General features: G+C 33.9%; 1 protein-coding gene across 1 annotated transcript; it reads right to left on the reverse strand.

Annotated features, from left to right (window-relative positions):
* Positions 1-6,399: 6,399 nt before the first annotated feature.
* LOC142526911 (protein kinase STUNTED-like) lies at positions 6,400-10,457 on the reverse strand. The gene is given in 11 exon segments (XM_075631574.1): positions 6,400-6,866; positions 7,111-7,260; positions 7,354-7,581; positions 7,674-7,840; positions 7,916-8,167; positions 8,270-8,423; positions 8,425-8,717; positions 8,800-8,915; positions 9,016-9,134; positions 9,283-9,356; positions 9,457-10,457. Coding segments are annotated over 11 exon segments (1,935 nt in total). The 5' UTR covers positions 9,599-10,457; the 3' UTR covers positions 6,400-6,626.
* Between the last annotated feature and the right edge of the window lie 14,144 nt (positions 10,458-24,601).

Below are 24,601 nucleotides of genomic sequence, written 5' to 3' on the forward strand. Positions count from 1 at the left end.
TATTGTAAAGATAGTTATTGTCCATGAAATAGGTTGGTTATGAATATTTGATGTATTACAGGACTAATTGTTTTCAATGTTAAATTATTAAAAAATGTTGGTGTCGAACATTCCGGTCACGGGACATGACAATAATAATTTTTTCTCATCGTTTAGCTTACAAAAGAGTTTATATGCATATTTCATTTTTTAAAATTAGAGAGAGACTGCCAAAAACATTACAACCGCCAAATTTGTATGAAAGTATTCCGAAATTGAGAGTTGCTTTGAATGAGTTCAGTGGGTAAAAAAAACTACATATCATAATAATGAGTTATATATAATCATCACATCAGTGATATTGAATCTTCGATCAAGATTATGAAAAGAATAAAAAATTGTTTAAAAACATATAGAGACTTTTGATGGACTTGAAGTGTACAAGTCCTATTTCAACTTCATTAGTTGGAGACCAACATGAGATTGGTGACAAATTTATAAATAGGCTATGTGAGCCTATCATTGGACATAACATTCAACAAATGATTTTCGAAATCTTCCTCTCTCAAACCCTAGTGTTGGCTGAAATATTCCTTTAAAAGAAGAGTTATATTCGTTTAACATTCAGAATAGTTGGAACCAATTCCAAACATGTTTTGTATGGAGGTATTAATTTTTAAACATCATGTTGATGTTTATTTATCCATAGTGTGTTTGGGTTAGACATTTCCCTAGATTCCCCTGCTTGTTTTATTATGTATTTTTTGTGTTCTGAGTTATTTTGTGATTTTATTGTGTATTATAAATTATTGTTGGCTCTATGATATTTTTGGATAGTTTTTACTATTGTTGTGTCAGACTGACACGTTTTTATGATTTTGAGATGGTTGAGCATATATTTGAGTTATTTTAAGTATTTGATTTTCTAACATGTATTATTTACGAGGGACTATGAAAAAATTTTTGTAAGCTCAAAAGTAAATTTTTAACATGTTTCTGCTGTTTAATAATTAATCATGTTTTGCGTGTTAATAAAATATGATTAAATTAATGAGCCCTCACATTTAGCATCAAACTGAGATATGCTCAAACTAGAGTTATCACACTTGAGTCTACAAACATAAACTATGCGCTTGTGTTCTGTATTTGAAACTACTTGCGTGGTGTGATTTAATGTTAGTATCTTAGATATATGACATGAAATGAAGGAGTGATGAGAGCAAGACATGGGCGTCCTGCTGGAGGAGGTTCCCAAAATGTCAAAGTTGAGGTACAACAACTAACCCATTGAATTGATGAGACGGAGTTAGTAGTGGCTAGATTTCAAGATATGAATCAATCGAAACTTTTTGGTAATGAATAAAGTGAGCGATGATAGGGATGGTTGAGGCATATGGACTATCTCTTTAACATGGTAAATTATGAATCTGGTAGACAATTGAAGTGACAATTTTTTAGTTACATGATCATACGTAGCATTGGTGGGAGATTACTACCAAGGTGTTGCTGGAAGTGGGTAAGGAAATCACTTGGGAAGTTTTACGTGCCAAATTCGCCCATGAATACTTTCCATCATCCTATTAATCTAGAAATTCGTAATTTAATCGACTGGTTAAGTGAAACATGATTGTTGAAGAATATGTATCTCATGTGGCTGTTAGTAATAAGGGCAAGCTTTCAAAGTTTATGGAAGGATTATACAATAAGGTTTACCCTTTCCTTATGACTGGTTTGCCTGTGATTTATGCTGAGGCTTTGGATAAGGTGATAGGGATCGATTCAGGACAGCGATGAGGCAGACCACCTCATGCTCCTCAGATACCCAATGGTGGTGCATATGTTTCAATGAGTACATCTTATCCACCTCATCAATCATAACAACAGCAGAAGCCATAGAAATTCAAATCAAAGAGGAATCAATTTAAAAAGAAATACCAATCGAGTTCTTATAGTTCTTATGGTTATAGGAGTGGTTTGGGGATGCCATACTCTGGGATTCCTATTGCTTAGTGTGGAGGAGTACCTGATAATTACTTTTGCTTGTTCTTATTTACTCTCGCAATCTTTCCTTGCTCTCGTGATTTCTTTGTGCGTTTTTGTGCGTAATTCTTGTTTTCCTTCTTAATTCTCTCTCACATTTTACAGGTGACTGAAGATACTGCTGATGTTGAGCCCAATGTTGTCAACACCGCTGACAGCTTTGACTTCTGATTATGGTGTGAGTCATTCTTTCTCCACCAAGTTCTACACTGAAGCTGCATTAGTCCTATGGCCTCTCTATGTTAATAGAGAATTTATTGAAGAGAAGAACATTGACATGGAGGTGTATGGACGACAAAATTTGACGGCATTCTTCAAAGATCGAGGAATGCTTGCTACGATTTTCAAGTTCTCCCTGATTGTCATCAATGAATTCTACAATACCCACACAGATGAAGAAGATGAAATCACGCAGATTTCAATGCTATCTCTGACGTACTAACTGATGGATTAATAACTGAATTCTCCAGTCGCCCGATGCGTCTGTCTGCAGCAAGTCTAACTTCTTTCTATTCGGTCCTGCACAAGACAACAATTTGCAACTGGACTCCCTCCACCAACACGACTCTGATTACCATGCCACAAAAAATTGTGGTATTTGCTATTGGGACGGGAGGACCTTTCACTTTTGGCAACCTTGTGTTCAAAATAGTTCTTCAATTCGTCAAGGGTAGGTTGAAGTCAACAAAGCTCCCTTTTCCATCCCTAATCTTTGGGATACTGGAGTCACATGGGTTCCTAAAAGAAGACGATGAGACCCTATCTGATGTGAGCGAAACTCTAAAGATCGCTCCTACCTATTTCAAGAGTAACAAGAAACTGGACATACCTTGGTCAGCGACTGGTGTTGCCATTGGTGTTGGCAACACGACGTCAACATCCATTTCCACTCCTGAAGGTTACGTCATGCTCTTTGCCTCTCATCTACATGTATAAATTGACTTTGGTTTGCAAAAGATCCAAAAGGCCAAAAATCTCATTGCCTACTATGAAGAAAAAGTGGCTGACTATAGGCTAATGTTGGAAGTTAGCCTATATTTTGGCCAAAAAGAGGGAGCAGAAGAACCAAAAATGACAGAGAAATATGATGCTGGAAATGCAATGACATCTGCTGGAGGAGCTAAGACTGATGAACCTATTGAAGCATCTGGATGAGGAATAGATGATTTTCTGTAGTCTGTTATGCAGTGTTTTATTTTCTTTGTTGGTTCGCTCTTATATCTGTTTGTTGTTTAATAAATTCTGATTTATGACTTCTTATGTTTTCCAGTGTTCTAAGTTAGTGTCGACAACATTGTCAACAACACTAATGATCTAACATGTTTAATTCAGGGGGAGATACACTCTAACGCAGGGAAGAGCTCAACTTAATGCTAAAATGACCAAGATTAGCATTTTTGGATGTTTTGTCTAGAAAGACAAAATGTGGGGATCCGGACGCTAATTCGTTTCTTAATCATCTTTGGTAATAATTTAATCAATTATAATAAATAAGGTCTAAATTTTTTTTTTTAAATACAAACGCGGAAACGTAGTGTAAATCAATCTGATATACATATCAAACGTACCAGTCCTGTACTGGATACAATAAAATCAAACTAGGTTCAACTACATATATCAGTGCTGAACTCTAATCTACTCCTGGGCCCGGATCTCCACGCTAATCTGTAATCTCTCATCCTCTTCGTGACCCTGATCCTGTCTCACCTATTGTTATGCACACATACAAACACAACAACAGCCGGATAACTCCGGTGAGAATTATATTCCCAGTATAAACCATGTATACATGCATTTCATATAAACAGATATAAAAGCATAAAGCAGATATCCATAACATGTATCACAGTCAGAAACATGAATCGATATCAAACTATAAATCACACTCTGAACATGTATCATAATCAGAAAACAGGAATCGATATCAAACGGTAAATCATACTCTGTGACTCTGAGACTCTGACTCGACTCATTCCTAATCTAGGGATCCCGGTGTGAATAAGACGTAACAAATCTCCCACCTACTCTCCCAATCGGGGTGCCGGTACGTCTTATTCCTAGACTTCGGTCCTTTCTGTATCGAACATCTACAATAGGAATCGATCTTCTCCTATGCAATTCGATACCACCGAACATCTAGTAACTTGGCTGCTCTGCCAAGGACTCATCTATCTTAAGTGCATTTCTATAATTCAATAGACATAATATAAACATCTCAAAGCATAAACAATCTAGTATGTGGTTTAGGGAAACTCCAGTTCAATCTGACTCGATTCGTATCTCCCGGTTCAACATTGATTTATACATTTCTCTTCTCGGTCTGACGAAGTCGAAGTCTCGGACTCAAATCTGTCCATCTCAATCTGGTAATGACAAAGGTCGAGGAATATAATATCAATACCCCAATCAAATTAATATTGGATATAATCAGAACTTAATCAAATTCTGTTTCAACGGCATAACTGTACAATCTCGAAATACCGGCAATACAATATCAGTATATACAAATCAACAACTCACCTGATCAAAATCTGAATAATATCAATATACCCAGCAATACAGTATCAATCATATATCAATCTCAACATCTCATAATCGATAATAACACCATTCTTATATCAAATCGGTCTAATCACAATCCAATCAACTCTGAAAATTCATAACAATTACATACGGTATCTGTTCTTCGATCCGTTTTCAATTATACGATGTCTACTATGTCAAGAATAGCATAAATCAATCATATCTGATTCTGGACAGTATCATAATTTCAAATCATATCAAAACGTAATAAAACTTACGTCCAGTCGAAGCCTGTAACGAGAGGATCACTGTACTGAAGTCGGATTAAAATTCTGACGGACAGATTTTTAGTAACACTCAAAATTTCTATCGTGAAAGATGTGAACTTCCGAAGGTTCCTCCGTGCTTTCCTTTTGTTTCTCAGCTTAAGGAATGAAAGTGTATATATATATCAATGCATGCCTAAGAAACGTGGCTCACTCCTTGAAGCAACACGTCTCGCGCATATGCGCGACCTCAACTGGCGCATATGCGCGAGACCTACTGGTCTCGGCCGGCTTTTCTTCAGCATCTCGTGCATATGCGCGACGATATGCGCGCACCATCGTCGCGCATATGCGCGAGGTTCTCTGGACATAGCATTCGTCAATGCACCTCCTCGCGCATATGCGCACCCTGTCTCGCGCATATGCGCGAGGTCCTCTGCCGGCCTCGGGCATATGCGCGCATCAGTGCCGCGCATATGCGCGAGGGGTACTTTCCTCGCACATACATCATCACATGCAATCTCATTTCGTGTCTCGGTTGGCCCTTTCATAATCATATCAATCCATAAATCAATAATCGCAAATTAATATGAAATCCGGGTCTGATCCGTCCTGTCTATAATCACATCTCGATTATCCACAATTCATATTAGATTACAATAATCAACTTCTCGGGCCTTACACAAAAAGAGAGAGATTGAAAGTAATATTTTATTCTTTATTTTTTTTTTTGCTAAATGGATAATATCAATTTAAGATTTTGTCTTTTTAAATCATAAGGTCTTGCTTGATTTATTTCTAGATGATAAGATCTTACTTGATTTATCTCTAGATATTATAAGATATGTTTTTAATATGATTTTTATCCCTAAGATATTTTATCTTTATTTAAAAGAGTTTTATCCCTAATGAAAATCTTGTTTCCATATTTTATATAACTCTTTTATGGAATTGTTTTTAGGTCAAATATTGGATATAAATATGGAGTGCCTTATAGCCGTGGCAGAGGTTTTTAGAGTGGTCGGCAGAGGAGTTCTTGCATAGAAGAAAAATATGAGCCGAGCCTATTTTGATGAGAAGCTTTAGTGTGATCAGTTGATCATTTTGTGCAGCTGCTGAAGTTTTTCATGTGATCGGTTGATCATTTTGCGTAGCAACTGGAGTTTTTCTTAACGTACACAAGTTCAGTATTGAAGATTTTCGTGTGAAAAGTTTGTGCGATTAATTCACATAATTACTGTGTTGCTGATTGATGTTGAGACAATCAAGAACAACACTGCGTGAAGTGTTGAGTGAAGAGTGATTTCGTTTGGTTTAAGCAATACACTTCTTTTTGTTTCATGCATCTAATATTTATTTTGAGTTTTTGATGCAATTTAATTTCTTGGAGTGTCAACGATTTTGGTTTTGTTATTCTCACTAGTATTGTTTTGGTGTAAACGATTTATATATTTTTCTACTGAATTTTTTCCTTGAGGTGTACAAGTATTTATACTTGTATATAATTTAAACATGTCCTTTATTTATTAAAATTATATTTATGTGTTTCTAATTAACTTCCGCTGCATGTTGTGCGTCGTGTTGACAACACTAAAAATCCGATACACACAATATATTTATTTCTTGTACTTTTATGATCAACAACGACCTTTTACAAACCTTAAATGGTCCCCGCTTACGGGGATTCTTCCTAAACATAGCCCTCAATATCCCTTTTTGATTATGGATGGAATCACCTCATTCTTGGGTGCAATCTTATTTATATTTTCACTCATATATACAAAGAAATGCCAAAAAAATAATTGAAAAAAATAAAGGCTACTCTAAACTTGATGATCTACTCCATCTTTTCTTCAAATATTCACCAAGTGAATGAGGACTGCTTTGATCCAGACTACTGAATGAAGTTGAGTAATCATTCACATCAAGAAATGCAAGACTTAAATGTGATTCTGCACTTGAATCTGGATAAACTTCGTCATCATCGTGATTTTCTGAATCATCATGCGGTTTTCGCCCGTTCATACATTCTTCTTCTCCTTTGAGGATCTTTAGTATCTGAAATATTCAACTAAGGATAAGGGCAGTAATCTTAAGACCGAGATGACGAACAATATGTGGTAAACCAACAGCAGATCCAAAGTTTCTTGTGCTGGTACATTGAGACTCAAAATATATTTTAAGAATGAAGTTTGTAGTTTAAAAAATCTGCACTTTGAATTAAATATTTAGTCATTTAAGAACGACGGGTGCCCTCCAATGGATCTGCACCAGATGGTAGAGATGCCAAAGAGTACCATACCTGGCACATTTTGGGACGCAGGCGTGCTGCTTGAGTTAGGCATAAGGTAGCTGCTAGAGCCATTCTTTTCACTTGAATGTCATCGATATTGCTATCCAAATTTGGGTCCAATATGCTCGTCAAATCGCCATTTTCTAGTTTGGGTTTTGCCTACAAGCGAAAAACAATTTAGTATAATGCTCAGAAAAACGTAAAAGCAGAGCAAATTTCAGTAAGATGCTTATGCATGTTCTTGTTACTTACCCACATCACTAAGCTTTCTTGATCCTTTGTCATCTCAAGTCCAATAGGTTTCCTTCCCGATAACAATTCTAGTAGAACGACACCGAAAGCATATACATCAATCTTGTCACTTACTTTACCGTACATAAAATATTCAGGAGCAAGATAGCCAAATGTTCCAACTACATCACTATCTGTCAAGAAAGATGCCTTTGTAGGTCCCCAGATAGCCAATCCAAAGTCACTCAACTATTGGGAAAAAACAAAATATAGGCACTAATTTAACTTTTGAATTACTTGAAAAAATTTAAAGTTTTCTGCACTAAGTTATGATGGATTACCTGTGGTTCTAATTCGTCGGTGAGAAGAATATTTGATGATTTAACATCTCTGTGAATAACTGGCCTTTGACATTCGTTGTGCAAGTAATTTAGTGCTTCAGCTATCCCAAAAGCTATTTTAAATCTTACTGCCCATGAGAGTACTGAATCTTTCGTTCTATCACTACCTGATCAAATCTCAGAAATTAGTTGGAGTTCGCGTAGTTTTTTAAGAAAAAGTTCACTATTCACGTTTAACTTACCATGTAGATTATCTTCCAAATTCCCTTTGCACAAAAGATCATAAACAGATACGAGATTGCTACTGCTTTCTACGCATATACCAAGTAAAGGTGTTATTCTTTCGTGCTTCACTGTGGTCATTATGGCAAACTCTTGTATGAAATCCTTCCACGCCTCTTCTGAAGATTGCAATACCTTTATTGCAACAGGTTTCCCTTCAGGAAGAACCCCTTTATACACACGGTTACTTCCTCCTTTACCAATCAAATTTCCTGTATTTATCCATACAAACATAGAAAATGAGAGCCCAAAATGCAGAAGACATTAAATTAAATTTTTTTTTAAAAAAAAATTCTTATTTAAAGAAAAGCCACCTAGGGAGAATTCAGAAGTGGATTTCTTGATAAAGTCATGGCTGAAAACTTGGCAGCACGTTGAATTTTCGGTGAGTACAAGTTCAAGATCTTTCGGCAACTCCTGATGATGAGCTAGTCGGTCCAGATATCGGTGAGGTAAGTTCATTACCCACCTGCACTACTGACATTTCTCTTGCTTCAAGTGCTGGTTGAGTTACTGAACTAGCTGTTTGGAGTAGAGGCCAACCAGGCCTTTGTTTCGTAAAATCCTCCACTGGCAAAGAAATTAAACTCAAAGAGCTTCTCCTTAGTCTAGAAACAGAGTCAAGTACATCATCCTCTCTTCCATCACAACTAAGTCTACTCGTTTCCGATATCTCAGATTCTTCAAACTCAGACAGGTAATCTTTGAATTTATGGCAGCGTTTTTTAAAGTAAAAACTCGGTTTTGGGTCGTCATTAAGACCTGGAGAACCATCACAATATGTTCAGATTCCAGTTTAAATCCAAACTGAGTTCCATTCTATTTTGAAGAATTACAAACAGACCTTCAAGGTGACTCGTTGAACACCTGCTGAACACAATTTTACCATTGTGTATTGCCATAACTTCTGTGCTTTGAGGCAGACGTTTTGCACAATATTTAGCAATTGAATTCCATCCCCTCAAAAAGGGAAAAAAATAGATATACTTTTAACCCGGAATTCACATAGAATATACAAAAAAGAAAGAAAGAAACATAGCAAAAACCCAAAACTACTCACCCCAAAGCATTGTGATTAGTTATCCCCACTATAACAGCAGTCGCAGCATATTTATTTGCTTCTCTCACCAAAATTTTCCTGATTGAATTTCCTTTAACCACCTCAGAAGACAGAGAAACCTGATACAGTATCACCATACAATCTGAAGAATTAAAAAAAGGCGAAAAGAAACATCCAAACATCGAATCAAAGAAGTTATCAATATCTAACAAAATGAAGTAATGATTCAAAACAATGTGCTGCAAACATTACAAAACAGAAACTAACCTGCCTTCTATCGCACAGACCTCGATAGTCTTCCAAATAACCATCCAACACAGCTCTCTGTTTCAAAACGAAATCTGAAACCAAGAATTTGGTTTAGTTTTAACACAATCCTATACTGTACTGAAACACGAAAAGCTTCACAAAAAACATGCTATTAAGCTCCACTTTTGGTACCAGAATTTCTGCAAACATGGACAGCAACAACGTTATCTCCTGAATCAGCCACTTTCACAACTGCCCAATCCAACAATTCTTGAGTATGCTCGTCGAATCGAATTCCCACCACCACATTCTTCCTCCCCAAATTCAACCTCATTTCACCCTTAGCTTCTTGATCAAAGGGTACTAACAAAACATCCCCAAGCTCTTTCCCTCATTCAAACATGTGCTGTAATGTTGAATACTTTATTCCCTCTTTGAATGGCACACACTCCAGCCGACAAAGTATATATTCATGAATTGAAGCCTACCCATCATTTTAAACCACCTCCAGTACTATAAAAAAAAAGAAGAAGAAGAAGCAGATAACATAATCCAAAACTCCAGTTCTAAAGCCACCTCTTAAAAAAATAAAATAGTAAAATAAAAACCAGCAAGAAACCTACCCTCCTTTTAAAAATACAAGTTGAAATCTCGCAAAAACCAACCCGACAACAGAAGCCTACCTAAAAACTTGAAATATATCATTAATCATTCAAAGCCATCGTCAGTCACATTTATAATCAAGAAAATACCGCCAAGGATCAAAAGTAGACCTACTTTCAACTACCAAACAATTTACAATTCAAAGGTGGTCGATTAAGTTGTTACAAAATATTAAAAATTCTCCGTAAACACGTAAATTTTACGTACACTCGCGGGAAAGTATAGTGAAAAATGAACGTCATTGTATGAGATACAAAAGATCCTGAGGGGTTCAAGTCTGTATATTAAATTCGTTTCGATTTGCGGGAAACCCATGATATCCGGTCACTTGTCACCACCGACAACAGAGGCGGAGAACTCTGAACCGGCTATTGCGGGTCGACGGTTGCTTCCCATTAGCGACCTACGACTCCTTTCGAAAAAGTGTAAGAAGAGATTTTATGAAAAAACGGAATTGCCACTATGTATTTCCTGTATTGACATCACAGTCCTTGGAATCATTACTCCATAACGCAACGTTGTACCATATTGGGTAAAAATATATTGTCGACTTTTGGCAGTCAAAGTTAATTTCTCTTGTCCGAATAGTTTGTCAAAAAGTATTATACAATTTCAGGCCCTCCATAATTGTCACGAAATTTACGAAAAATATACAAATAAATAAATGTTTCACTAATTATTCTAATTCTGATATTTATTATTCGCAAACTATTATTGTCATACTAGTTATGATGGACCAAAATCCGTCGGTGAAGAGTCAGACGAATCTTCAATCCGACTCGACTCATGAAAAATATCATAAAAACATTACTATTTGTTCTAGAAATCAAAAATATAAATTCATGATATCGTCTCATAAAAAATATATTCTTAATTCAATTATATTTCGATTTTATAGATCAATTATTAATTGTTAGAGTAGGTCTCTTGTGAGACGGTATCACGAATCTTTATATGTGATACTGATCAACCCTACCGATATTCACAATAAAAATAATTCTTTAGCATTAAAAATAATAATTTTTCATTGATGAACCAAATAAGATATATGTCTAACAAAATGCGACCCGTAAGACCGTCTCAAACAAGTATTTGCCTGATTGTTATTATATTTTTAAAATGACATGGAATAAATAAATTTGGCGTGCGATTTTGTTAAATCTTATCTAGACGACTTTTGATGTCGTCGAATTAACGAAAATCACAATTGGATGGAACGAATAAATTCCATTTTCTTACTTAAAGCAATTTGAAGCCGCCTCGATTGGGGAAGTCTATATTGGATCCCTTCATTCATTAATATATAAAATATTTTTCCCTTTCGTTTCTGAAATACCACGAAAGATATTTAGAGGACTCCAAGTTGACAGAATAATTGACCAAATTTTAAACGAGACAATAATTTATTGCGTGCACGACAATTTGGTGCTGGGCTTTCTTTTCTTTGTTCTTTCTATTTTCACAAAAACACGAGTCAATCAAAAAAATTATTTTTTATATCATAAATATTATTTTTTATTATAAATATTAACAAAATTAATCTGTTTCACGAATAAAAATAGAGAAAAACTTGTGTGAGACGGTCTCACGGGTCGTATTTTGTGAGACGAATATCTTATTTGGGTCATCCATGAAAAAAATTGACACGTCTCACAGATAAAGATTCAGTGAAATCGTCCCACAAGATACCTACCCATGAAAATAAGTCATACATTACTTTATTTTCCTTTCTCTGCATGGATTGTTTAGGGAAGCTGTTGGCCTGCACAAATAGTGACCTATGCTTCTTTTGCCCACATTTTTCATCCACCACCGACGCTTTGGAGGGATGGTGTTTCACGACAAATTTGATGCCATTTTGATAGCTACAATTTTGTGATTTTCCTCGGTGAAATCATAAAATCAGATTATAAATCTATATACACTGACAGATAAATTAAATATATAGGAAGTCAGATTTATACTTTTGGTGATGGGAAACTGCGGCCTCTATTTTTCGGGTGCGGACAGAGTAAACTCTTGGAATTAACATAGTAGCTTGTAGATCACGTGAACCGAGTAAACCACACTAGACAAACTATGTGCAACATACTCGATCGATAAAATGTTGGTAGATGGAATCGAACTAGTAGTCTTCGCATTCACCTACTTTACCAACTCAAACCCACATGATTGACACAAGCGTTATTAGTGGCTAATTAATAATATAGGCTAAATCAGCATTAGCTCGTAGATAACATCTCTCACTATCTATATTTATATACAATTAATTAATTAAAGAGATCATGATCTGAATCTCGTCATGAAAATATAAATATAGTGAAAATAAAATAGTACAAGGCAAAATCATCCAAAAAGTAATCAAATGCATACTTTTTTTACCAAGTCTTCCATACCAGAATAGGATATGATATATATATATATATATATATATATATAATGACTTTGTGTAGGTCTCCCATATTGGGGGTTATTTTCCATGCCTTTTGGTTATTTAATTTACAAACCCTAAACAATTAGAGTAGGTCTTTTGTGAGACGGTTTCACGGATATTTATATGTAAGACGGGTCAATCCTACCGATATTCATAATAAAAAGTAATACTCTTAACATAAAAAGTAATATGTTTTCATGGATGACACAAATAAAAGATATGTCTCACAAAATACGATCCGTGAAATCGTCTCACACAAATATTTGACAAAAAATTAATGAGGCTATTATTATCATGGCATAAAGAGCACTGAATTAATGTCATGAATTGGACAAATGTTTGTCTGTTTATGGCATGTGATGGACATTAACACAGCACCTACCTCATTTATTTTGTTGGTACGGTGAGGGAATCGAATTTACGATTTATATTGTTTTCTTTCTGTGATTTTAATCTTTTAAACAGTCAAATTAATTACGTCCACAATGATCATTGTTAGATCATGATATGTTCAGCGCAACAGACAGGTTCATGGACTCGGACGAATGAACTTGCTGCTGTCAAAACACAATCCTAAGGGATTGAAAAATGAACACAAGTGGAACTAATCATACAAGCAAATGATCGAACTTTATTACTTATATTTTGTTTAGTGTTTTTACCTTAGAAAAAGCATCATTCGATTTGTGGTTTTGTAAAACCCATATCTAAATCAAGTGAACAAGTGATCCCCCGTTTTTTTCTTTTTGTTCTATACTCACTCACCTTCTTTACTTGTTCCGTAATCAACTTGTAGCAAACTATATGAAAGACTAACTAAATCCAAGAAAGTTTCGAAACCACATACGTATGTTTAGTGTCTGCACTACGACAAAATTGCAAAACGACAACAGATAATACTATTCGTTGTCGTAGTTGCCAGAAAACTGTTGTAACTGATGATGTTGTTGAAAGTTCGTTCAATGACAACGGGTCATAAACCGTCGCTAAAATTAGCGACGATTTTTGACTAAGCCATCGCTAATTAGCGACCGTAATTTGACTAAATCGTGGCTAATTAGCGACGGTTTAGACATAATCCGTCGCTAATTTTTTAAGTAAAATAAAAAAAATTACTTTTATAATTTAATAAATCTACCAAAAAACTTACAATCTGAATAAACTAATAATATTCATGATCTTAATTAATACTTAAAAATTTATCAAGATTTGAAGCGAAAAAACTTACCCTAAATCGAAATTAAAATCGTCTAAGAGAGAAAAATTTATCATGGATGTGGACCATGGCTAATAAACCATCGCTATTAGCGAGGGTTGTTTATTAAACCGTCGCTATTAGCGATGGTTAAGCAAAAACCGTCGCTAATAGCGACGATTTTGGTTTAAACCGTGCAGATGAGATATAAGGAAATAAACATGCACAAGATAATCAACCGAAAAAGAAATGAGCTTGTCGAAAATTTAGAACTCGTTGTAAATCAAAGATTTCTATTGTCAAGGAACAAATTATACCTAATTGGGTTGTCTGTATGTTCATGAAAAATCATAATCATCCACTTTCGACTCCTTCAAATGTCCTTTGACTACGCTCACATCGTAATGTTTCAGCAGCAAATAAACCATTGACTCGACAGTTTCTCTCCTACTGAGAAAGCATTCATTCTTCAGCCCATTACCTTACTTTTCTCAAAAGACTTCAATTGGTACGCGCAAAAATACGCCAATTCCGCTTTGTTCAATTTCTCATTAAGTCAAATTCTCATCAGTACGGGTCAACAAAATAGCTTCCCGTCCTCTGATGTCCATATAAGTCAAAGGATACGATGAGAATCCTGCGAAACATCAAAATAAATGTCATAAGAGCTTATCTTCATCAGGTATAGTTTTACTTCCGTCCATCGATATCAATATAATATATTTTAGTTGTGTTGGATATGTTTTTGAATATATATGGACTTATATATAATATTTGGGGTCATCTTTTGAAATATGCAAAAGAAACGATTTTCATTGTGAGATTTCAATTGACCTCATCCATGTATCGTCTATTAGATGAGATCCATTCAAATCTTACCTATAAATTATCTTTGTTGTAAGAATTATGAATATTATAACTATTATTATGGCTATTATTATTATTATTATTATTATTAACTATCATGAGTGCAAAACATTGAAAAACATGATTGCAAAATATTGACAAAACTATGAGTGCAAAACATTGAAAATCAAATGTGCCAAACTTTTGACTAAAATAAATAAAATATATTAAAGTATGCATCAAATTGTGGAAATTGTTTTCAAATTTTGCCTATAAATAGATGTATTGAATTTGAGGGAAATCACACCAAAACCTCTCCATTTAGAGCAAGCTTGAAGTTTGAAACCATCAACCTTTCTTGAAGTGAAATTTAGGACAAGAATTCTGTTATATTTATGGAAATTCCTCCCATCACTCCTGACCTTCGAATCCGATCTCCACCGTTCATAATACACTTTCAAATGTTCTAAACATCATATCAAAATTTCAGCCTCATCCAACGGTATAAATTATGGGAAACGTATCTGCAAGAATACTGCTCGGAATTCAAGCGAATTTAGCAATCTTACGGATTTTCGGACGTTAACTTCCAGCTTGTTTCTTCCATAATTTAGGAGCACCTTTCGGTAAGTGGGCTTATGTTTTAAAGTATTTAAGTATGTTTTCGAAAATTCGATCGACATGATATATTCCTTCGATTTGGTATATGAATATTTCGTTTCGATAAATTGTTAAGCATGTTTAAATCAATTTCAAGTGCATGTTCCTTTCGTTTCAAAATTATGTTGTCTTCGTTTCATGTTATATTCTAATATATGTTCTTAAACACCAATTTGGTGTATTCTAAGAATTATGTTTAAAGGCACTGTTATGATTCAAGTTAGAAATGGTAAAAAAAAGGAAAATTTTCCTAACACATGATAAGATATGACAAGTTTGTGGCCCTGATGCGGTGGCTAATAATAACCGATATATGGCCTCACCCCTTAGAGGAATTACATATAGGGGACTGATCAGTAACATCATGGATAGAAAGATGAAATAATAGTGTAATACGAATAATATATATGTCTATATGCATATGATAAGTTATGTTTGCTCATTGTTAATATCATGTCTTGACTTTTGTTATGAATTATTATTGTGACATGAAATTCATTTAATATTTACATAAATATATATAAGTTATGTCATGTCTATCATTTTGTCTAATTATTGTCCCGACGTTTGTTGAGACACGGCAAATTTCGAATTGTTAAGATCTATATATGGATATCCTTGTGTTATTATGATCGATCGGCTCCCGCTTGCTGAGTATTTCACAAAATACTCACTCTTACACCTCTCACTCCCAGATAAGAATGAAAAACAAGTTGAAGAAGAAGAGCAAATGCATTTCTGGGGATGGTAACAAGGTTTCAGTTGATCAAGACATACTTTGGAATTTGGCTATCTTTTATTTTTACGTTGTTCGCTTCCGCACTCGTTTGTTAAGTTGATTACGTTGTAAAGACAATGTATGTTTTATGAAAAAGACTGGTTTGGTTGTACACTGTACTACGAGACTTGTTGAATTACGATTGAATAATTGTAACACAACGCCGGATGTCAACTCACCCCGGTATCGGGACATGACATTTGTTGGATGAGATTTCAGTAGATAAAACTTTCAGTGATCTCATTCATCGAGATCTTATTTGCAAAATTTTACATGTTGGATGGGATTTCAATAGATAAGAAATCTCATCCATATTATCCTTACAAACTTTTGTATAAGGTAGTAGAAGTTATTTGTTCGCTATAACCATTATAACCAATTCACAACACCATAAAAAGGAAAATGAATTCTTCTTCAGGTTCATCTTCGTTTTATAATATGAAATAACTAATTCTTTAGTTAACAATACTAAAGCCATTGATGAAGAAATTTTAAAAGCAATTGTTAGTCATATTCATCCGCACAATATGATGATGTGTGCCCATATCAATCAACAAGTTAACGAAGGAACGATAAGAGGATAAATTCCAGGTCATGTTGTAATCCTTTGGGATAGATAAACAACCAATCTTAATTTGTTCAATGACTATTTTTCTAAAATTTCCGGATTTCATGAATTTTTTACGACGATTTCGGATGTCCCATAATCTATTCTTTTGTATCGTTGATTTTGTCAAGAATCATAATAGCTACTTTATACAAAGAGTGATGGTTTGGGATGACTTGGACTATCAATTAATAATAATAAAAAAAAAAACAACTTCAATTTGGTTATTAACAGATGCCTTACCTGTGGATGCAGTTGATGAATGCATCAAAATAGAAAAGTCAACTGTGATCGAATGCTTGCAACGTTTTTTCCGAGCTGTAATGGAAGCTTTTGCATACCAGTACTTACGATCTCCAAATGCCAATTATGTTGCTCGACTCATATATATTGGTAAAAAATGATACTTTGAGAGAATGTGGGAAGTGTCGATTGTACGCACTGGAAGTAGAAAAAGTGTCATACTGCTTGGGCTGGACAATATACATGTCTTAGTAGGTCTCCAACAATTATTTTAGAAGTAGTTATTGACTCCACTTTGTTTCCCATTTGGCTCAATGCATTGCTTCTCCTGCACGTTATAATATTTGTGAAAAATAATATCATATTGGCTATTACTTAGCCGATAGTATCTAATCAGAGTGATCAACTATTATGCAAACTATTTGTAACCCACTTGGGCCAAAAAAGATATATTTTGCAATGAAACAAGAGTCATGTAGAAAAAAAGTGGAGTCACATTTGGTATTATACAATCTCGATTTGCGATCGTGTCGTCTCCAACACGTATTTGTCGTAAAAATAATTTGCATTACATAATGACAGCTTGCATTATCATGCACAACATGATTATAAAGATAAATGTGACCTCAGTACAACAATTTAAGATACAATGGAAACACCAACACCAGACATAGAAATGGTGGTCAATGAGAAAAATATAAGATTTCAAGAATTTCTCACTCGTTATAAAAAAATAAAAAATAGATATGCATTACTATGAGCTACGAAATATATTAATTTAGCATTTGTAATAATGATATAATAATATAAATATTTAATGATGTGTTTGTGTTTTCTTATTCATTTAATATCAAATGCTCGTGTTTTTTTACTTCAAATTATTTATTTATTTTTATTAAAAGAATATTTTTATTAAAGATTTAAAATTTGTCTATAGATCAAATAATTATTTATTTATGAGATAATTAGTTCAAATTTTAATATATAAATTATAAGATGTAATTACTATTTTATTATCAAATTATAAATAATTACTAAGAAATAGAAATATTAATGTTGAAATAAAAAAAATATCATGGGAATATTATATTGTAGTGCAATGAGTTGGAAATGATTTTTATGTAATGTAAAATGTATTGAAATGGATTGGAGATGGCCTAATCATCATCATCAGACAATTGTTTTTTATTGCAGCTTTCTAAGTGACGAGAAAATTGAGTTTTTTTTTTGACTGCTTAACAAATTGATCGAAATCATGCCTACAAGAGACCAAAGGTGATCATTACTGATTGAGATTCTGCTATGACGAAATTCATTACACATATTTTCTCTCAAACAGTGTATCAATTTTGTTCTGACACATAATAAAATAATTCTTAGATAAATTATATCGTGCGACTTTTAATAAATGCTATCGAAACATAAATAATGTCATCGAAAATTCTACAACACTTAATGAATTTTAGAAAACTGGAAATAGTTTATCAAATGTTTCCTCTGGAGCACAATAATTGGTTGTTATTGATGTATAAATTGCGACATAAGTAGCTTCCAAACATATTTTAACCATGTACTTTGTGTTGGAATGTTAAGTAGTCAGATATATGAAAGTTCACATGCATTTTTCATGAGATATGTCTCAAATAAAAACTCATTGATGAATTAAATAACACGTGTCAATAGGCACTCAAACACCAAAGACACGTGAGTTAGCCGCTAATGGTATTGATATGAATGAGAATCCCAAGATTAAGAAAAACCGACCAATCGGAACTAAAATGGTTAAGGTGTACGTTAAAAAGATATGGGTGGAGTTTTAAAGTGAAATGAGTGAGAATCGTGGTTGTTATGTGTAACAAGCATCTACATAAGTCGAATTAGTGGTTTACAACGTGATGACTTTTCAAAGTTATTATTCCTGCAAACCAAGTGTGCTCATGCATGACAAACGAAGAGACTATATATCATGTAATTGTATGAAATTTGAGTACGATGGCTTCTATATGGGCATATGTTATCTTTTTTTCGTATCAACTAAGTGTTTCAATTTTCCGATAAATATATACTTAAATTATGGACACAAGATGCAAATGTTGGAACCATATATGCTATAGGTAAGCAAAATATCATTGATGATCCAGAATCAAGCTCGTTCACTGATCTTTTCGAGCAAACTCGACAAATATTTTATCTATATTCGAATTTATCGAACTCGAACATGTTGGAAGTTTTTTCGAGCCGAACTCAAGCCAAAATTATTTTGTTCGATAGTTTGAGAGCCGCTCGCGAGCCTTAATATATTATTATATAATATAATTACATATATATATATATATATATATTTGAGCGTTTGGACGTTTCGAGCTTTCAAACCTTTATTTTCGAACCTTATTATCTGAACAATAGTTCAAATAGATCACAAATAAGTTCGAAGATTTGGATTCAAAATCGAAATCGAACTTCTTTTCGAGCCGAAAAAATTTAAAATTTTGAGTTTCGAATAGAGTCGTACTCGAATATAATTAATTCGAGCATTAAGTTTTTACTAATATTCAGCTCAATTTGGTTCCTTTACACCTCTATTCAAGATATTTTATAAAGCTTCAGTGCTAAATGATTATGCATCTTTGACTAATGAGAGAACAAACTTCTTGAACAAAAAATTCGATTATATTTAAAACAAAATTGAAAAGAGGAACATTATTATAACATTCGGGAATGAAATTCAAATGAAGAAAACCATGACACGCGCAACTGTCCTAATGGATGTGGGAAGATATTGAAATCATCAACAGAGAAGTCAACTTCAAAGGTCATACTATGTCGTGGATGAGGGGTTGATGTCATGACAAGGGAAAATTTCCAATTTGCATGATTGATATGTGTCGATTAATTTTGTGTTTGTTTTATAATTTTGTTTACAAACTAATTTATTTTCATTTAATTTTTTAAATACGAAGATGTGTATATTACCAGATTCACTGCATATAATAATCACAACAACAATTATATCATAGATGCAAGAAGATTTTGCATATATAGTTGGTACTATAAATATTTAATTTTATCAAGTTATATTGGCTCATTGAAAAATTGACGTCAATAATACACTGAACCTGCCACCACTCGACATTTTTAACGATTTTTTCTGTCAAATATTTTTTTTAAAAAATAAAGTAACTAAAAACGAGAGAATAAAATCTGGAAAGAAAAGTGTGCGAATCTGCTCGGTAGACAACACTCACCAAAGCCCTAAATAACTAAATCAATTCAAGAAAAAACCCGTTAATCAAATTTCTCCATCTCTATTTCTTAGATTCTTGGAGTTGCAATTTTATGTGGTCTTGTTTTCATCTTTGAATCTTTATACATACATTAATAAATTTTTCTTTTTCATATGTAAATTGTAATATTTTTTGTTTTTACCTGCAGGATACACTGGAGGTTTGTCGGATATTTGTAAATTAAACACAAGCTTTTTGTTGTTACCTAATGGTAGGAGATGAAGATCAAACATATATCAATCCATTGTCAAAGATGAAGAAATATTATGCCTAAAAAATTACAGAAACAAATAACGTAGTATTAATTTTTTCTCCAATTTCTTTCATACCTTTCAAAAAAGTAAACTGTATTCCATGTCTTTCCTTTAGCCGCTACTTCACACTAAAAAGCATTGTCAAAGTGCAGAGCTTTACTGTTGACGCCGAAATCTTACGCTGGTAAATGTGATTAGGTTAATAAGCCTTTTTTTAGCAATTTATGTTGTGGTTCGTTTCACAATTTTATTTGAATTTGGAGTTTGTTGTGATGAAAAGTTTTTTTTCCTTTTGTAGGATGATGGATTGGTAATTGTACATGGAAACATCAGACTTGTTTTGTGGATGATTTTCAGTTTTTATATTCATGTGTGGGTTAGTGTAGTTATTTTTTTATCTACGAATGAAAAATTGAAATGGTGTTGTTTGATTTTTGTGGAGGTATATTTCGTTTTAATTTCTTGTAATATTAGTGTAAGATAAGATTTCAAAATATGCTTTAGAATTAGTAACATCACATCACTCGTCAAAACTAAATTGTATGGACCTGAAACATGGGCGACAAGGTCGTTAAAAACAATGAAAAAACATTGCACCTTGTTTGTTCTCTTGTTCCACAACAAGAAATCTTGTATTATAATGTACACTTATGTTCCAAGACTTGATATTGGGGCAAATGTAACTCATCATATTCACTAATAAGTTGGGTTTTTAATGGAATCTCAAGGAGGCAAAAAGAAACTATGTTTTCATTTTTTAAAACAAAAGCTTGTACATCGACTAGTGAGGATCATTATCCAACTAATGCTGATATCTCAAACCATGAAACATCCTACCAAGTATCAAAGAGTTGATAGTGATTTTAGTGGTTATGTTCGACTAGATCTGGTCATGCGTACTCCAATATGACAATGCTCTGTCAATGAAAGAGATGCAATTATATGAGATTATATCATAAGGGGGCCATCTCAACCTGTTATAGAGTATCCGTGAACCAAATTAGGATAAAATATCAACGATGTAAAAAATGTTAGTTTGAGAAATTTCCTTGGTTAGAGTATTCTCTTAATAAAGATGCCGTCTTTTACTTCTCATATTTTATTTTCCAAGAAAAATAGGCTCATTATCCTACATTTAAAGTTGATGGTTTTAGATATTGGAAAATAGTTGATGATGTGAAGAGATGTGCTATATTGATGCATGGGAGAGGTCTCACTTCACGATATAACAATGTCGTACAATCTATGGATATTTTTGTGAATGTGATTTGTAATGTCCGGAAATTTAATTCACGTACCTGAATGCATGCAATCTAGGATTTTATTTAAATTATGTATTTAATTATTTTTATGCATTTCATGCATAATTATTGCATGATAGAATTTATTTCATGAAATTTTAAAAGTTCATGCATTAGGGCTTCTAGATGAATTTCGCGCTCGAACGAGGAACGAAGACCGGTGAATTTTTAGGAAAATTATTTTTATTACGTGATTATTTTTTTATTAATTAATATAAGATGTTTTAAGTGTATTTTTCAAGAAATGAGCTTTGTTGGGTATTTTTACCCGCCAGAGCATATTTTTCAGCAGTACGTAAATTTTGTCGTAGCGGAGGACTTTTTGAGGGTTCGGGTAATATTTTCAACAACTTACCAAATCGAAATATTTTTCGGGGGTGTGTTTGGGCTTGATGGGCCCATTTTTAATCCTAGTGAGATCAAAACTCTTTTTTTAGCTTTTAAATGATAATTGTTGGCCCATTAAAGTTGATTTTATTATTTAATTAACACCTAATCTTCCACTAAACCTAAAACCATTCTCTCACCAGCCGACACCCCTCTCTCAAACAGCACCCTCTCGGTTTCAGCACTCCCAGCAGCTGAATAGCATCGGCCATAGCTTGTTCTTGCAATAAAAATTCTCCGGCGCTTCCCCGATGCTCGCTTCTTCGTCGTTCTTGCGTAGAATTCATCAAAGCACGCTTTATATCATCTCTTTACTCATCACTCACATTTTACATGCTGATAATTGTGTTCATGCATGAAAACTTTCGATCCAACCTTGTCTATGAAAGATTTTCGGGTTACATGTGTTTTTTTTCATTCCATGTTTGTTGCTCACGATTTTTCTGATCTTTTGTGTAAAGGGGCTGCTAGATCGATTTGTTAAGGGGTCATCTATGCCAAGGATTTCAGTGGGTTAGTTTCTGGAGTCGCATGGGGCCGAGGGTGTGAGGAAACGACCGAATCGTGGGTTTTCTCGCGTGAGGTTGGAGAGATCGGGCAGTGGGAGGAGAGTAGGCGGAGAGGAGTTGGTTCCAGGCCTTGGACCTGTCTCTGATGGGTCCGAACCATGACCTGGGAGGACCCTAAATGTAACGCCCCGAAAATTCGAAAGTCCACGCGAACCACATGCATGCAGCTATTAAATTATCTTTTATTTTAATTAAATAGTTTTAATTGCATGAATTAACTATGTTGTGCATGTTGACATGTTTAAAATATATTTTTCTACATGGTTGCATTAAAAATATAATTTTTAAAGGTTATTCGAGTTGCGATCGAGGAACGGAGACCGAGAACAGAAAAATGTAAACATGTTTTTATTAAATAATTATTTTAAATTATTTAAAATATGGATGATGATTTTTTTAGTATTTTTGAAAATAAAGGGTTTTGACGTGATTTTATGCGTCGGGGCGTAATTTTTATCGGTGTTGGACTTGCAACAAAAATACGAGCGTTTTGGCAACCCGGCTAATAAATTCACAAACTTTATTAAACAAAACTATTTTTAACATTTTAATTAATCACTAATGGGCCTATTTTACATTCTTAATGGGCCTAAACTTAATTAATGATTAATTAACTATAAAAAAGCCAAAACCCCACCCACAATCCCTCATTGTGTACGCCACATGCAGATTTTTCTAACCCTAAAACTCTTCCCAAAGTTACACGGCACACACAACATATTTTGAAGAGAAATTTTTGTAAATTCAAGGGAAAAACATCATAATTTGCAAGGTTTTCAAGCCGTCTTTCTTCGCAATCGCCAACGGTTTTTCGTGCATAAAATACGCAAAGCCACGCCATATTCTCCTTTTACTCATTGATAAGTACAAGATTTGCACTTGATTTATATAAGAATCCATTTTGAATTATGTTAGTTTCGAACGGAATTATGCGTTTTTGGTTTGTTTTTGTTGTAATTGTAGGAAAGGAGAAAAAAGTGCACCTTGGGAAAGTATAAATTGCGCGAGCTAGGTCAGAAAAGAGGGTCGGCCACCTTGGGAAAGAAATATAAGAGAGGGTTAGCCGCCGTGAGAGAAATTGACACGCGAGAGCCGCAAAGCACACGCACAAAACGGAAAGAAGCACGAATAGAGATCACGAAGACGAAGAACAACGAATCTGGGGACGGGGACGCCACTTCTGATTTGTCATCTCTTCTTTCGCTTTCTATATTTTATTGTGTTGCGATGTCTAAAATGTTGAACATGTCTTGTTTTCACTTGGATTTTGTGATGAATTAATTCTGCAGTCTAGAGAATGATGTAGCTTTGTGGATACGATAATTTGACGTGGTTATTTTATATGATTGAATTCCATTTTTTTTAATTGCGTTTCTCTGTATTTATTTCTACTGCAATTTACTGGTTATAAATTGTGTGTTGTCTGATTAATTCTACAACTCGGGAGAGGGACTAGGATTATAGATCATTAGAGACACATCGTTGAATGTTTATATAGTTCGGAAGATGTATAACTTTAGCGAGGCTTAGGTAAGAACATTGTTTGCATTTATCAATTAAACTTAGATGTTATTAGGAATAATTGAATCAAAGTTTGATTGGTACGATTTATTCGTTACTTGGGAAAGGGGGAATAAAATAATTAAGTGTTCTTGTCATTAAATAATTGGAACTCATGAATATAAATTTAACTGGGAATAATTATCGTGGAAACTTGGTGAAGTCATTTCTCTAGATATTTTCTCTCATTGTTATTTCTCAACTCGGTGATTAGATTATTTATTTGTTTTCAATTAATTCGTTTAAGTAAACCAAATCTCTTTTCATTTTTCTAAATAAAGTTGAAACTATTTTAATTACAAGCATTGATATAATTTTAGTTTACACTCCTCGTGGGATCGAAACTCGTACTTAAAACTTCATTTTACTATAACTTGACATCGTGCGCTTGCGAGCAATCAAGAAAACACGCAACAAGTTTTTGGAGCCGTTGCCGGGGAGTGTCAAATTTGAATTTGTATCAGTATTGTTACCAATTAGTCTAGATTTTAATTTAGAGTTATTTTTATTTTATTTTTATTTACTGATTCATTCATTTTTCTCTGTGTGACAGTGC

Source organism: Primulina tabacum, chromosome 15 (assembly GCF_025594145.1).
Source record: "Primulina tabacum isolate GXHZ01 chromosome 15, ASM2559414v2, whole genome shotgun sequence".
In the NCBI taxonomy this organism is placed as follows: Eukaryota; Viridiplantae; Streptophyta; class Magnoliopsida; order Lamiales; family Gesneriaceae; genus Primulina; species Primulina tabacum.